General features: G+C 48.3%; 1 protein-coding gene across 5 annotated transcripts in view; it reads right to left on the bottom strand.

The window, feature by feature from the left end:
* Positions 1–17,534, bottom strand: part of LOC127584135 (actin filament-associated protein 1-like 2) — a 135,412-nt gene that overhangs the window by 11,164 nt on the left and 106,714 nt on the right. For 3 of the 5 annotated variants that reach the window (XM_052040710.1, XM_052040706.1, XM_052040707.1), the window contains exons 9-13: positions 11,361–11,445; positions 7,593–7,804; positions 5,688–5,830; positions 3,760–3,865; positions 3,158–3,275 (exon numbers count right to left, since the gene is read on the bottom strand). In XM_052040710.1, coding sequence (XP_051896670.1) covers positions 3,158–3,275; positions 3,760–3,865; positions 5,688–5,830; positions 7,593–7,804; positions 11,361–11,445 — 664 coding nt within the window. The remainder of the gene's footprint in view (positions 1–3,157; positions 3,276–3,759; positions 3,866–5,687; positions 5,831–7,592; positions 7,805–11,360; positions 11,446–17,534) is intronic. The other 2 variants (XM_052040711.1, XM_052040709.1) reach the window with 1 other exon arrangement.

Here is a 17,534-nt window from a genome sequence, read left to right as displayed (position 1 = left end):
CAACCCCAATCACTACCTCAGTGTACCAACACCATGACCACTTTGCACTACAATGGACTTTGTCTTCTTTGTATTCTTCCCTGTACAATTTTGTATAATATGTTTAATTTATGTTTTTCTTGTGAATGTTGTGTATCTGATGCTATGTGCCCATGATGCTGCTGCAAGTAAGTTTTTCATTGCACCACATGTATTTGTGCATCTAACAATAAACCCAATTTTGACTTTGACCATCCAGAGCCCTGCAGTTCCCCTCTTCAAGGACACATCCAGGCCCAGTTTAAACGTGATGAGAACTTTGCCTCCACCACCCTTTAAGCACTGATTTCCACACCCCTGTCAATCCTCATCTCCGCTCTAATCCTTCTCCCTATTACTTCAATTCTAAATCCCTCTGGTTTCTGACCACTTTTCTAAGAGAAATAGGTCCAGATAAGTTTCCCTTCCAGCTTCCTCTTTTCCAAAGAAAATAACTCACCTCCCCAATCTTTTCTAGTAACCTCAGTTGTTTCTAATAACAGAGATCTTCATGTCCTCACTGGCAACAGGCAAGGTCCCGGAGAACTGGAGAGTAACAAATGTTGTTCCTTTGTTCAAGAAGGTAAATAGGGATAATCCAGGTAATTATAGGCCAGTGAGCCTCATATCAGTGGTAGGGAAGCTATTGAGAGGATACTGAGGGATAGGATTTATGCACATTTGGAAAGGCATGGCCTACTTAGGGGCGTCAGCATGGCTTTGTGCGGGGCAGGTCAGGCCTTACAAACTTGATTGAGTTTTTTGAGGAGGTGACAAGGGTGCTTGATGAGGGTAAGGCAGTGGACGTTATCTACATTGACTTTAGTAAGGCATTTGATAAGGTCCCTCATGGTAGGTTGAGTCAGAAGGTAAAGATGCATGGGATCCAGGATAAATTGCAAGTTTGGATTTGGAAATGGCTTGCCCATAGAAGGCAGAGAGTAGGGGTGGAACGGTGTTATTCTGGCTGGAGGTCTGTGACCAGTGGTGTTCCGCAGGGATTGGTGCTGGGACCTCTGCTGTTTGTTATAAATATCAATGATTTGGATAAAAATGTAGATGGGTGGATCAGCAAGCTTGCAGATGACACCAAGATTGGTAGAGCTGTGGACAGTGTAAAGGACTATCAAAGAACACAGCGGGATATAGATATAGGCAGAGAAGTGGCAGATGGAGCTTAATCCGGGCAAGTGTGAGGTGTTACACTTTGGGAGGTCAAATGAAAGGAGAAAGTATACGGTTAATGGCATTGAAGTACAGAGGGATCTTGGTGTTCAAGTCCATGGTTCACTGAAAGTGTCTACACAAGTGGATAAGGCGATAAAGAAGGTGTATGGAATGCTTGCCTTCATCGGTAGGGGAGTTGAGTACAAGAGTCAGGAAGTCATGCTGCAGCTGTATAAAACTTTAGTCAGACCACACTTGGAGTATTGTGTGCAGTTCTGGTTGCCCCATTATAGGAAGGATATGGAGACTGTGGAGAGGGTGCAGAAGGGGTTTACCAGGACGCTGCCTGGATTAGGGGGTATGAGCTATAAGGAGAGGTCGGACAAACTTGAGTCGTTCTCCCTAGAGCATCGGAGGCTGAGGGGATACCTGAGAGAGGTTTTTAAAATCATGAGAGGCATAGATAGGGAGGACAGTCAGAATCTGTTCCCCAGGGTAGAAATGTCAAACACCAGAGGACATAGTTTTAAGGTTAGAGGGGGAAAGTTTAAAGGTGACATGAGGGGCAAGTTTTTCACACAGAGAATGGTAGGTGCCTGGAATGGGTTACCAGGGGTAGCAGTGGAAGTAGACAGTTTGGTGGAGTTTAAGAGGTTTTTAGACAGACACATGAATATGAGGGGAATGGAGGGAGATGGATGATACACAGGAGGAGGACACTTGGTATAAATCGGCATCAATATCAACACAACATCACGGTCTGAATGGCCTGTCCAGTGCTGTACTGTTCCATGGTCTATAACCCACTATAACCAAATATTCTAGTGGTGGCAACATCTTTTTAAGTCCCCTCGCACACTCCCTGGTGCAATTCCAGGTCTCAGCTCACTGATTTTTCATCAATTCTGAAGTAAGATTGACCTGAAATACTAGTTCTGCTTCTCTCTCCACAGCTGCTGCCTGACCTGCTGAGTATTTTTAGCATTTCCTGTGATGAAAACCCTTCAGTTGATTGTGGACTTCAGGAAGGGGAAGTCAGGAGAACACACACCAGTCCTCATTGAGGGGTCAGCGGTGGAAAGGGTGAGCAGCTTCAAGTTCCTGGACGTCAACATCTCGGAGGATCTATCATGGCCCAACACATTGATGCAATCATGAAGAAGGCATGTCAGTGGCTCTACTTCGGTAGGAGTTTGAGGAGATTTGGTACGTCACCAATGATTCTTACAAGTTTCTATAGATGTACGGTGGAGAGCATTCTGACTGGTTGCATCACCGCCTGGTGTGGAGGCTCCAATGCACAGGATCACAAGAGGCTGCAGAGGGTTGCAGACTCAGCCAGTTCCATCACGGGCACAACTCTCCCCGCCATCGAGGACATCTTCAAGAGGCGGTGCCTCAAGAAGGTGGCATCCATCATTAAGGACCCTCACCACCCAGGACATGCCCTCTTCTCGTTACTACCATCGGGGAGGAGGTACAGGAGCCTGAAGACCCACACTCAGCGATTCAGAAATAGCTTGTTCCCCTCCGCCATCAGATTTTTGCATGGTCCGTGAACCCATGAACACTCCCTCTCTATTCCTTTTTTATTGCAATGGGCACTTTTCATTTATTTTTGTAATTTATAGCTTTTTACATCTTGCTCTCTACTGCTACCGCAAAACAACAAATTTCATTTCATATGCCAGTGGTAATGATTCTGATTCTGTCCCTGCATTTGTCTGGTCTGATCATTTGAGAGTTTAAAATGTCTACATCATGTCCACCACTGCAGACATGCTCTGGGGCTCCCACCTCCCATTCCGTGCCAAGGAATGGTCACTTCCCATGTAATGGGCCACATGGAATTTAATGACCATCCTATCGGACAGTCCGTGATTGACAGCAGCGTTCGTTTCAAAGGTGAAGGAAGAAAATATGGAAATGGTAGTTACTCAAGGTTTTTGCAGCAGGTGTGAAGAACACTTACCACTCGGCAGTGTGCTGTATCTTGCTGTGTTGTTATTATTTTTATTGCTTTGGTAATTCTCTGAGAATCCTGCACCTTCTCTATTTCCCAGCTCGTGGTTTGGTGGACTGACCCTCTGCTGAAAGCAAACAAGAGAGGGAATGTGTCACATATTTCAGAGAAGATTAGAAACGCGAGCTGGGAGTGGGCTTATAGCAAACTGACCACCACTGATCAAGGAGAAATGAGATCTGAACCCTCTGAAACTCAAAAGGACTGTCGGAATGACTATGAAACACTGAGAAATGGATTTGCCCTTTACAAACTCTGCAAAACCACTACGCTGGCTGCGATTCTGTTTCTCCACAGCGAGAGCTTTGGATATTTAAGCACCTTAGAAACAGATCAGGGTCACGGATTTCCCATTCATTATTTTTTAACATATTCACAGGACATGGAGATTGCTGGTGAGATCAACTATTATTTGCCACTGCTACTTGTCCTTGAGCAAGCAACATTGCAATTATGGCTTTCTGGACCAGTTCAGATGATATTGAGGAGTGAATCGTACCGCTCTGGCTCTGGCTCCATTTTATAAAGCTACAAAGTCGTTCCTGACGTACCAGCTGGCGTGAAGGGCTGCACTCTCTGTCCTCTGGGGTGGACACTTGGCCAAATGGGTCATCCATGTACGCATTGGGAGTAGTAACTCTTCGCAGGAGCAAACCACTGGAAACAGTCAACATATCATCTCGAGAGAAGACAGCAGAAGTCAGCACTGACTGATACACAGCAACCCCACAGGGAGCCAGAACAGAGGGAAGGGCAAGGTGGAGCCACCTCCCCCGCCAAAGGAAATGCATGTACTGCAGGCACCGTTTGTACTATAACCACGGATTGAAATGTTAGAATCAGAGAATTGTTTCAGGCTGACCAGTATAAGCCCTATCGCCCAGCACCTGGTCCATAGCCCTCAACGCCTAAGTGATCATGTGCTCATCTAGACACTTCTTTAAATGCTGTCAGTGACCCGGCTTCCACCACTCTCTCGGGCAGCGTGTTCCAGGTACTCACCATTCTCTGGGTGAAGGTCCCCCTCAGATCCTCTCGGAATCTCTTACCCTAAATCTATGCCCTCTTGCCTTATTCACCTCTGATAAGGAGAAAAGTTTCCTGCAATCTACCCTGTCTTTACCCTGTCATAATTTTATATACTCAACCCTCTTAACCTCTTCCTCTCCAGGGAGAACAGACCCAGCCTCTCCATTCTCTCCTCATTACTCATTATTGAACTGCTCCATCCCAGGCGATATCCTGGTGAATCCCCTCCGCAACCTCTCCAGCACCATCACATCCTTCCTGTAGTGTGGTGACCAGAAATGCAGGCAGTGCTCCCGCTGAGGTCTGACCAATGTTTTATAAAGTCGGACCATAACCTCACTGCTTTTGTGTTCAACGTCCTGGACTAATAGAGGCCAGTGTTCCGTATGACTTCCAATTATAAAGTGTCTCCACTTAATATTCTGACCTTTTGGTGGCAGCTGAATACTGCAAGGTGTTTAACCAGAGTTTTAACATGTACTGTAAGAGAGGAGAGTTACTCCTTGCTGCCTCACCCCCATCAGTCTCTGCAATGTCCGCGTGTCCGTCTAAATGCCACTGTTGTGTCTGCACCCACCACCACACCAGCAGTGTGTTCCTGGCACCGACCACTTCCTGTGAAAACTTGCCCCATACATCCCCCTCTCACCTTAAAGCTACGCCCTCTAGTATTTGACATCTCTACCAGAGGTACCACCTTCTGGTGATCCACACCCAGCTTCCAGAATCCAGTAACAGTACAGCACAGGCAGGGAGATGGAAATATATCACTAATACTTCCCCCTCAGTAAGTGAAAGTCAAAAAAACTGCAGATGCTGGAAATCTGAGATAAAGGCAGAAAGTGCTGGAAACTCTCAGCGGGTCAGGCAGCGTCTGTGGGGAAAGTAAATCAGAGTTAATGTTTCACGTCGGAGACCCTTTGTCACAAGAACAGTTGTCTGAGCTGAAACATTAACTCTGCTTCCCTGTCCACAAACACGGCCTGACCTGCTGACTATCCAAAGTATTTTCTGTTTTTATTTCCCATTCCCAGAACTGCTGTTGAGTGACGGAGGGTCAGTACTGGACCCTCGCACTGCTTTGCAACCAACGTATCTGCTCTCAGCACCTGATCCACACGTTATCAGGCACCACAGTTAACTGCGGGGCTGAGAGAATCCAGAGAGAAGGAAGGTCTCTCGCTCCAGGGCAGAGGGAAATCACTACTTCCAAAAAACAGAGGTGTTAATATTTTAATCCTTGCCAACAGTAATGTAACTTTGAGCTAACTAATAGCCATTATAACATTGACAGGGACATCAGTGAGATGGGAGGAAGTCAGAGATTTTACCTCCTTCTGTCCCCTCCATTGTCCAGTAAATGCCAGCTGGAATTTTTGGACCAATCTCAGAGAGTATCATTCCTAATGTAGGTGTAAAAGGGGGCAGAGGGGGGTGAGCTCTGTCTGACCTGACAGGGTTTCCGTTGCTCGGAGTGTTCTGCAGCCCAGTTGCTGGCAGAGTCTCTTCGTACAGATGAGTTGATTCTGTATCTGTCGCACATCCTGTCCACAGGAGGCTGAGCCACCGATCCCTCTCCGCTGATGAGCTGGTCTGTTGGGGACACATTGCGGGCTGTGTAATCCAGTCTACAACAGCGTCCCTGTCGTAACCTGCCACCCACCCCCTAACACAATCCTCCTGCCCGCTTTCATTCCCAGTCACTGAAGGTGATGCCAGTGTCCCGGGCCTGGGAGGGGAGAAGAGTCTGTCGTGCAAGCATTCCTGATCAATGGAAATCAGAGACCTGCAAGTCTGAAATATGCTGGAAACACTGAGCCCATCAGGCAGCATCTGTGGAGGGGGAAACAGGGTTAACGTTAACGCCTGTTTCTCTTTCATCGAATTGTACAGCACGGAAACGGGCCCCTCAGCCCACCTTGTCCATGCTGACCCTGATGCCTATCTACGCCAGTCCCATTTGCCTGCATCAGGCCAATATCCTTCTGCACCTTTCCTGTCCAAGTACCTTTTAAACACTGTAACTGTACCTGCCTCCACCACCTCATCTGGCAGCTCATTCCAGATACCCACCACCCTCTGTGTGAAAAACTCAGATCTCCCTTAAATTTCTTCCCTCTCACCTTAAACCTGTGGTTCTAGACTCCGCTGCCCTGGTGAAAAAAAACTATCTACCCTCTACAAGGTCCCCCCCTCAGCCCCCTACACCCTAGTGAGAACAATCCCAGCCTGTCCAATCTCCCCTTACAACTCCAGCCCTCCATTCCAGGCAACATCCTGGTGAATCTCATCTGCACCCTCTCTGTTGTCACCACACCCTTCCTGTAGTGTGGAGACCAGAAGTGTACACAGTTCTCTGTGCAGTTGAACAGTGTCCTGTACAGCTGCAACATGACGTCCACCTCGTGTACCCAATGCCCCAGCCAATGAAGGCAAGCATAGCAAATGCCTTCTTCAGATGCTGCCGGACTGCTGAGTGTTTCCACAGGTTTCTGTTCTTGATCTTGACTATTATTCTGCCATCCAGTCAGACAGACTGCAGGTGGCTGCGACCGCTGGTCAAAGCACTGAGCCACTGCCAGTGATCACTGGGAAACAATGGAATCACCGCAATCCCACTGTACACTGCCCCAATATACACTGTACACTGCCCCGTTACACTGTACACTGCCCCAATATACACTGTACACTGCCCCGTTACACTGTACACTGCCCCAATATACACTGTACTCTGCCCCGTTACACTGTACACTGCCCCAATATACACTGTACACTGCCCCATTACACTGTACACTGCCCCAATATACACTGTACACAGCTCTGTTATACACTGTACACAGTCCCGTTACACACTGTACACTACCCCGTTACACACTGTACATAACCATTATATGCTGTACACAGCCCAGACCTTCACTATACGCTGCCCCATTGTACACTGTACACAGCTCTGTACTACACTGTACGCTGCCCCATTGTACCCAGCCCAGTCCTACACTGTACACTGCCCCATTGTACCCAATACGCAGCCCAGTCCTACACTGTACGCTGCCCCATTGTACACTGTACACAGCCCAGTCCTACACTGTACGCTGCCCCACTGTACACTGTGCACAGCCCTGTCCTACATCATACACAGCCCCATTATTTACCTTTAACCTCCAAGGCTGCTGCACAGTAACTGCAGCTTGTTAATGTCTGGACATCAGGGGAGATGTCTTGGGCTGGGGGAGGGAAAGGGGATAAGGATGAATCTGTAGGCTAAGCCCTTGGATCCCTCACACTGGAGAGAGTTGATGGGGTAACGGGAAGGGGTTAGATCTCGGGGCCGACACGGTTAGATCACAGATCTTACCTGCAGCACTGCCAGATCCTTGTTCTGATGGGAAATGGTGAGTCTGCACTTGTGTGCCTTGTCTGCCTGTGCTCTAACTTCACAGCCTTGCAGATCCACGGAGAGGTGCAACTTCCCAGCTGCGCTGTCATCCTTGTACACGAGGAGCACTCGGTCCTCGATGCGACACCACAGAGTCTGCCACTGGTCCTTCACGAGCACCTTCAGATAACCTGGCAGATCAGGCAGAGCAACATCAACAGCGAGCCACATTCCCACTGCCATCAGCACGGGACCAGCTCAGAAATCCAGCTCCTTGATACAAATTTACAAACATACCGAATAAAAAGTCAAAAATACAAAAAGGAAATTTCGCAGCCCTTGCTGCAAAGGCATCAGTCGAGGTATTGACCGAAAGATGAGTTCTTGCTCTGTGGGTCGCGGACTTGCCCCGAGTCTGAGGTCTTAGGTTTACATCCCATTCCAAAGACTTGAGACCAAAACTCGAGACCGACACCCCAACACCGTACCCTTCCTCTTTCTCTCTTCTACCTTCTGGGAGAAGATTCAGGAGCTTGAAAGCCCCGACATCCAGACTCAGGAACAGCTTCTCCCCCACTGCTGTCAGACTCCTGAACCAATCACCTCTCTCACACCCCCTTCCCGGGTCCATAGTCTCAGACCCTTAACTCCATCTCCCTCCGTTAATTCTGTTATTCGGCATTTCTTTTTGCACTACCTCAGACTGCACTACAGTCTTTGATTGGGTGATGCAGATGGGGTGACCGCTTCGTCGAGCACCTTCGCTCTGTCCGCCGCAACAGCCAGGACCTCCCGGTGGCCACCCACTTCAATTCCACATCCCACTCCCACACTGACGTGTCTGTCCATGGCCTCCTCTACTGCCACGCTGAGGCCAGGCGCAGGTTGGAGGAACACCTCATATTCAACCTTGGCAGTCTCCAACCTGATGGCCTCAACATCGATTTCTCTAACTTCCGGCAACCCCCCCCCCCCAACTCCTTCATCTTTCCTTATTCCCTTCCCCTGCCTTGATGACCTGCCCATCTCCTCCCCTCCTTCATCCTTTATTCCAGGGTCCACTGCCCTCTCCTACCAGATTCCTCCTCCAGCCCCTTGCCCCTTCTACCGATCACCTCAGCTTATTACATCCTCCCCCCCCCCCCCCAAACTCACCTGGACTCACTACCACCTGCCTGCACATACTTCTTCCCCTCCCCTCACCTTCTTATTCTGGCTTCTGCCTTCTTCCAGTCCTGATGAAGGGTCTCGACGTGAAATGTCGACTGTTTATTTCCCTCCATGGATGCTGCCTGACCTGCTGAGTTGCTCTGGATTCCAGCATCTGCGGTCTCCCTTGAGTCTCTGACTACAGCCTTTGCACCTTTCTGCTGTTTTGCCCGTCGTCGTATTTATTATCACCCTGTTTACTGTTCACTCTGTGAGCTTCATGAAAGCAAGGAATTTCATTGCACCCTAGTGTATATGACAATAATCTAATCTAATCTACGGAGGTTGTTAGAAGTATATCGGCGTAGTGGTTATGTTACAGGAGCAGTCAGTCAGACATGAACGAGAAACATGTCCACGTCCCACCACAGTAGCTGGGGAACTTAAATTTGGCTGATCAATGACATTTCCTGAGTGAAAAGCTGGTTTTCTTGGAGGTGATCACCACATAATTGCCAAAGCTGCTTTGTACCGGATGCTATCGAAGTGTTCTCGGTGCTGCACCCATCCAGGTACAGGCTGTCCCGGGTCACAAACACCCGACTCACGGACACCCCTATATACCAGCCAGCTCCTGGAATGTTATTAAATTCCAAAGTCCCAGGTATGTTACAGCAGAACTAGTTTCCTCTCTCGCTCTAGTAATCATTCTTCCTTATCAGTCTTATGCATTGATGCCACTCATTACGACACTGTGGAGGTGTGATTACCGTATCCCATGACTTTGCAACACATGGACGGAATCAACTGCAAACACGGAACCTGTTTATCACCCAGGGATGGCCAGTAAATGCAGACCTTCCATCGCACTCCTGACTTGTGCCTTGCAGACGTTGGGAAGACTCTGTGAGATCAGGAGGTGAGTCACTCACCACAGGGACCCAGCCTTGTAGTCACAGTATTTATGTGACTGGTCCATCTGAGTGTTTGATCAGTGGTGACCCCCCAGGATATTGATGATGTGGACTTGGCAATTTTGCGGTGAGAATGATATTTATCAGCCAATGCCTGAATGTTGTGTAGGTGGTGCTGCCTGCAGGCACGGGCTGCCTCATCGGCTGAGCTGTGAAGGGAATTGAACGTTACACGTGCGCCAGTGAATGAGTCCACCTCTGACCTTCTGATGGAAGGTCACTGATGAAACCCCCACAGAAGGTCGAGCCTTTGCACTGAGTAACTTGTACAGGGGTGTCCTGGGGCTGCTCTCATTGGCCTCTGACTTGAATTGATGCTGATTAAATGATAAAAATTACTTTTATAAGTAATTTGGATTACATTTATATGTAGGTGGCATGGTTAGTAAGTTTGTGGATGACTCCAGGATTGGTGATACAGTGGTCAGTGAGGAAAGTATTCAAAGATCACAGCAGGATCTAAGTGAACTGGAACAGTGGGCCAAAGAGTGGCAGACGGAAGTTAAACCCAGGCAGGACTTACAGTATACAGTGAACGGCAGGGCCCTGGAGAGTGCTGTAGAACAGAGAGACCTAGGGGTACAGGTACATGGTTCCCCGAAAGTGGCGACACAGGTAGACAGGGTGGTGAAGAAGGTATTTGGCACAGATGACCTTCGTCGGTCAGGGCACTGAGTATAGGAGTCGGGACATGTTCAAACTGTACAAGTTGTTGGTGGGACTGCACTTGGAGTATCGTGCGCAGTTCTGGTCGCCAAGCTATAGGAAGGATGTCACTAAGCTGGAGAGGGTGCAGAAAAGAATCATGAGCATGTTACCAGGACTGGAGGGCTTGACTCATAAGGAGAGGCTGGATAGGCTGGGGCTTTTTCCCCTGGAGCGAAGGAGGCTGAGGGGTGACCTTATAGAGGTTGATGAAATCGTGAGCAGCATGGATAAGGTGACAATATTTTTCCTAGAGTAGATTTCAGGTGAGAGGAGAACAAAGGGACCTGAGAGGCAACAGAGGGCGGGTATATGGAACGAGCTGCTAGCGGAAGCTGTAGAGGTGAGTACAATAATGCTTTCAAGACATTTGGACAGGTACATGGATAGGAAAGGTTTGGAGGGCCATGGGCCAAATGCAAATACAAGGGAGTAGCTCAGACAACTTGGTCATCATACATGAGTTGGGCCGAAGGGCCTGTTTCTGTGCTGTATGACTCTATGACTCTAAAAAGTGTCTTTCACCTTGTTAGGACATCCCACAGCCAAAGAATTACTTAAAAGTATCGTCACAATGGAACAACCACAATTGCAAGATCCCACAAATCACAGTGATGCGATGAGTTAACAGTCTATATTTTGGTGATAAAGATCCTAAAATAGGAAGACATCGGTTTTAGAACCTTCAGCATCTCAAGGTAACCCAATGAATTCTCAGGTAAAATGGGTGCAGGCAGGTAGGACCTGGACCGTGTTCCTGCACTCTGTGGTACATGGCAACACAGAATGTGTGACCGCTACCTTTGGACACAGAGGACAGGGTGTCACACTGAGAGAGCCAGAGTGCCGGGTTTGGTTACCGAATGTTGTTGGGGAGACAGATGTCTGGACATTGCAGCTGAAGTAGCACGGGCCTCACCTGTGCTGTGGGTCGCCGCACTTACAGTGACCATCTCGCCCGTGAATCTGTCCGACTCCAAGCTTCGAGTAGCCCTCAGTGGCTTCTGCATAAGAACATTGCACACAGCTGTAAATTAAGGCTTGGAAAAGGTCAAACTCAAGAAAATTACAATGGCAGTTATTTCCAACGTTAGTGGCAGGTGCAGCAAGTGGGCATCTCGGCATTTGCTGCAAGGTGGTTGGAGCATAGAAACAGGGAGGGAAACAGAGGACTGCAGATGCAGGAATTCAGATGGAAAATCAACAAGATGCCGGAGGAACTCAGCGGGCCAGGCAGCATCCGTGGAGAAAAGCAGGCGGTCAACGTTTCAGGTCAGGACCCTTCTTCAGGACTGAAGATAGGAAAAGGGGGAAGCCCAATATATAGGAGGGAAAAGCAGAGCACTGATAGGTGGACAAAAGAGGGGAGGTGGGGTGGGCACAAGGTGGTGATAGGTAGATGCAGGTAAGAGATAGTGATGGGCAGGTGCTGGGGAGGAGGGGAGAGCAGATCCACCGGGGCATGGGTCACAGGTGTGGAAGCAGAGATTTACCAGAGAACCTTCCACTGCCCCCACCATAGGCGTTACACCTGCCCCTACACCACCTCCACCCAGGGACCCAAACCGTCCTTTCAGGTGAGACAGAGATTCACCTGCACCTCCCTTAATATCATCTGCTGCTCCAAGTGTGGCCACCCCTACATTGGTGAGACCAAACACAGACTAGGTGACCGTTTCGCAGAACGCCTGCGCTCCGTCCGTAACCGCGACCTGCATCTCCCCGTTGCCAGTCATTTCAACTCCCCCTCCCGCACTATCACTGATATGTCAGTCCTCGGCCTCCTCCACTGCCAGGAGAATTCCAAGCGCAAACTGGAGGAACAGCTCCTCATTTTCCATCTTGGGATATTACAGCCTAATGGGATGAACACTGAATTCCCCACCCCAACCACTGTATTTTCTCTCCTTCCCTTTCCCAGGCTCTCTCTCCTTTATCTCCTCACTATTTTTTTCTCTTTTCTCTCTCTCCTTTTCCTCCCCTCCCCCCACGCCGCCTGCCTCCTTACCTGTGACCCTTGCCCTGGTGGATCTGCTCCCCCCTCCTCCCCGCACCTGCCCATCACTATCTCTTACCTGCATCTACCTATCACCACCCTGCGCCCACCCCGCCTCCCCTCTTTTGTCCACCTATCACTGCTCTGTTCTCCCCCCCACTCCCCCCAATATATCGGGCTTCCCCTTTTCCTATCTTCAGTCCTGAACCGAAACGTTGACCGCCTGCTTTTCTCCACGGATGCTGCCTGGCCTGCTGAGTTTCTCCAGCATCATGTTGTTTTTTCACCTAGAAATAGGGAGGTATTGTTCTAGTTGCATAGGGTGTTAATGAGGTCACACCTGGTGTACCGGGCATAGTTTAGGTCTCCTTATTTAAGAAAGGATGTACTGTGTTGGAGACAATTCAAAGAAGGTTCACGGGGTTAACTGGAGACAGAAGAGGCTGCAGATGCTGGAACCTGGAGCAGCTCAGCGGGTCGAGCAGCATCTGTGGAGGGAAAGGAATGGTCGACGTTTGGGTTGAGACCCTGAATCAGGACTCCCGAAACATCTGCCCCCACAGACGCCGCCTGACCCGCTGAGTTCCTCCAGCAGTTTGCTTTTGCTCACTGGATTCCTGGGTTGTCCTTAACACAGGCGCAAAAAACGTTGGATCTGTATTCTTTGGAGTTAAGACTGAGGGGTGAAACGTGTAAGACCCTGAGAGGGCATGGCAGGGTAGATGTCGAGATGTGCCCACCAGTGGAAGAGTTTTGAACGAGGGGACGTGGTTACAAAATATGAGGTAGTCAGTTAAAACTGAGGTGAGTAGAGACTTCTTCTGACTGGGGACTTCCGGTGAATCTCTGGAATTCTTCATCCTAAGAATCCAAATCACTGGAAGTAATTAAAGAGATAGATATATTTTTGAAAGATGGGGGAATTGAGGGCTGTGGGGAACTGGCACCGAGAGGAGTTGAGGCCAGTGTAGATCAGCCATGGTCATGTTGAATGGGGGATGGGTTTGAGGGGCCGAGTGGCCTACTCCTGCTCCTATTATCTTGTGTTCAGTGACTTGGCCTCCACAGCCTCCTGTGGTAGACAGGAGCAACAGTTGTGTGAAGAAATTTCTCTCCATCTCAAAGTCTTACCCCATGTCCTGAGACTGGTTGGTTCTAAACCCCCCCCCCCCCCCCAACCGGGGTAGATATCTCCCCGCATCCTCCTCCCACCCACCCGCCCAACAGATGCTGCTCACTGAGTCCCTCCAGCAGTCTGTTTTTTGCTCCAGTGTCTCCCAGCATCCAGCCTGTCAGTCCTTCCCAGGAATCGGTCTGGTGACCTTCTGCTGCTCCCCTCTCTGGAGGTTGTTCCTTTCTTATGTAAAGGGACCAAAAGGGCACAGGTTATCCAGGAGTGGAGTCACCAAGCTGATACAATACCCTTGTTCCTCCACTCAAAACCTCTTCCAGTGAAGGCCAACGTATGGCGTAGAGTTGTACAGCACAGGAAAAGGCCCTTCGGCCCAACTCATCTGTTCCAACTGAGACACAGGAATCCCACTTGTCTGCGTTTGGCCCATGTCCCATAAACCTTTCCCATCCACGTAACCGTCCAAATGCCTTTTAATCATTGGAATTGTACCTGCGGCAGCTCGTTCCACACACCCACCACCCTCTGTGTGAAAAACCTGCCCCTCAGGTCTCCGTTAAATCCCTCACCGTTCACCTATGCCCTCTAGTTTTAGACTCCACTATCCTGAGGAAAAGACTGTGACCCTCCACCTTATCTACACCCCTCATGATTTTATAAACCTCTAAGACCATCCCTCAGCCTCCTGCGCCCTGGGGAAAACTGTCCTGGCCTATCCTGTCGCTCTGCTGTACTTACGTGTCCGCTTTCAATGAGCACAAGGACAACAAAGCCTTTAACACACCAACACTCCCCAATCTACCACAACTTGAATAAAGCCTTTCTATTTTTTCAACCAAGTTGAATATGGTCGAGATGAAGGGTCTCGACCCGAAACGTGGGCTGTCCACGTGCCTCCACAGCTGCTGCCCGACCCGCTGAGTTCCTCCAGCATTTTGTGTGTTGATGAATATCCAAGTTAGTCTGAATCTGCCACGTACTTACACCCTCACTCAACTTGTCTAAATCATCTCGAAGCCTTTTGGCGCCCTTGTCAGAACTCACAACTACACCCCGAGTGGTGTAATCAGCACTTGGTTCCTTCAGCCGGGTCATTTTCAGCCTCGATTTTGGGCACATCCATTGGTTCTCCCTGATATACTCTACCAGCATCATCCTCAGAAATCTCCAGCACATTTGTCAAACACAATTTCCCTTCCTGAAATCCAGGCTTCCTCTGTCTAATCCTGTTGACATTTCTGTGTCTGGTTATAATTACTCCCTGAAAGTGGCCGCGCAAGTCAATAAGGTGGTAATGAGGGCGTATTGCCTGCTTGTCTTTATTAATTGAGGGGGTAAGTTCATAGGGGATGTGCAGGGTAAGTTTTTTTACACAGCGAATGGTGGGTGCCTGGAATGGTGGTGGAGACAGATACAATAGAGACATTTAAGACGCTCTTAAATAGGCGCATGGATGTGCAGAGAATGGAGGGAGATGGACCATGTGCAGGCAGAAGGGATTAGGTGTCATTAATTTATTTAGTTTGGCACAACATTGTGGGCTGAATGGCCTGTTCCTGTGCTGTACTGTTCTGTGTTCTACGATTGACCCCAGCATTCTCCCGACCACTGTCCGTAGCTCTGTTTTAAATGACGGCGTTAACTTTGCTACTCTCCCATCTGTGGGAATCGTTCCATAATCATTCCATGATCTATGGTATTCTGTGTTGATAATCAATGCACCCACTATTTCCACAGCTACACCTTTTCCCAGTCTGGGATTCAGATGATCAAGCCCCACAGACATCAGTTTTCACCAATTTCTCCAACATTACAATTTTTAATGGTACTAGTTTCTTCTAAATCCTTTTTCTCATAAACCCTTGGCCCCCCCAGCATTTCTGGGAAGTTAATTTTGTTCTTTTCTGTGAAGACAGAAACAAAGAATTTGTTTAATTACTCTGCCATTTCCTTGTCCAAAGAAGGACAGAAACTTTGTTCCCAGCATCATCCCAGCCCCAGGAGACACTGTGGGAGTTGGGAATCTCAAGTAGGATTCAGGAAGGGGAAAACAGTACTGTAAATGGAAGTTAGAAAAGTCAGAAGAGAAAGAATGGCAGGCAGCAGATGGTGTCAAAATACAGACAAAATTAGAGCAGGGAAACAGGCCATTCGGCCCAACTTGTCCATGCTGACCAAGGTGCCCATCTAAGCTCGACCCATTTGTCCCACATCCCTCTCAACCTTTCCTATCCATGTATCTGTCCAAGTGTCTTCCAAACATTGTAAATTTACCCGCCTCCACCACTTCCTCTGGGAGCTTGTTCCATATTCCCACCACCCTCTGTCTGAAAGGTGCCATATCCAAATACTTGCCGCACTTGCAGTGAGGCAGATCAGTTACAGCACAGACTGAAGGAAGTAGGTAGGATTAATTGCCATTCCTGTTCAGGGAGAATGAGATTGCTCCTACTCAGCACTGTGGGAGCTCAATGTTCAAGGAACCTGACCTGCAAGGACAGGCTGAAATAAAAGGAAGGTGGAGTAGTGTTCGTGAATCAATTTGAATCAAGCTAAAATAAAGGCAGAAGACACTGTAGGGTTATCTATAGATCATCAAACAGTAGAACAAAAACTAAAATGCTGGTAGAACTCAGCGGGTCAGGCAGCACCTATAGAGGCAAGAGGTGTAAGAAATTGGAGGTGATTGTAACAGGGGTAATACAGTAATCAAGGGGGACGTCAATTTAATTCCAGACTGGACAAGATAAATCAGCAGCAATAGGTTTGAGGTGAAATTCATGGAATGTACGTGGGATGGTTTTCTAGATCAACATGTTGTGTAACCAACTAGGAAGATGCAAAAACTCTGAAGGAAAAGTGCCCTGAGCACAGTGAACAAAGCAAATTCCAGTCAATATTAGTTCCAAAGAGCTGTCATGTAAAGTTGTCAGGAAAAATTACCAAGAGAATTTACACTTTACCAAAAAAAAGACCAAAGTTTCTGTCCTTTTTTGGACAAGGAAACGGCAGAGTAATTAAACAAATACTTGAGTTCTGTCTTCACCGAAAAGAACAAAATTAACTTCCCAGAAATGCTGGGGGGGCCAAGGGTTTATGAGAAAGTGGATTTAAAAGAAACTAGTACCATTAAAAATTGTAATGTTGGAGAAATTGGTGAAAACTGATGTCTGTGGGGCTTGATCATCTGAATCCCAGACTGGGAAAAGGTGTAGCCATGGAAATAGTGGGTGCAGTGATTATCAACGCAGAGTACCGTAGATCATGGAATGATTATGGAACGATTCCCACAGATGGGAGGGTAGCAACTCTGCACATTTATGTGCCTGTCTAAGAGCCTCTTAAACGCCTCTATCGTATCTGCCTCCACCACCACCCCTGGCAGTATATTCCAGGCACCCACCATTCTCTGTGTAAAACAACTTGCCCTGCACATCTCCTTTGAACTTTCCCCCTCTCACCATAAAGGCATGCCCTCTAGTATTAGACATTTCGATCCTGCAAAAAAGATACCAGCTGTCTACTCTGTCTATGCCTCTCATAATTTTATAACTTCTATCTGTTCTCCCTCAGCATCCGCCTCTCCAGAGAAAATAATCCAAGTTTGTCGAACTTCTCCTTAAAGCACATGCCCTCTAATCCAGGCAGCATCCTGGTGAACCTCCTCTGCACCCTCTCCAAAGCCTCCACATCCTTCCTATAATGGGGTGACCAGAATTGAATGCAATACTCCAGGTGTGGCCCAACCAGACTTCTAACTGCAACATAACTTCCCAACTCTTGAACTCAGTGCCTTGACTAATAAAGGCAATCTTTCCATATGCCATTTTACCACCCTATCAACTTGTGCGGCAACTTTCCGGGAGCTATGGACTTGGACACCAAGATCCCTCTGTATATCAATGCTATTAAGGGTTCTGCCATTAACAGTATACTGTCCCTTTACATTTGATGTCCCAAAGTGC

This window comes from Pristis pectinata, chromosome 29, assembly GCF_009764475.1.
Source record: "Pristis pectinata isolate sPriPec2 chromosome 29, sPriPec2.1.pri, whole genome shotgun sequence".
Lineage (NCBI taxonomy): Eukaryota > Metazoa > Chordata > Chondrichthyes > Rhinopristiformes > Pristidae > Pristis > Pristis pectinata.
The sequence above is the reverse complement of the archived record's forward strand: the minus strand, read 5'-3'. Positions and strand labels throughout refer to the sequence as shown.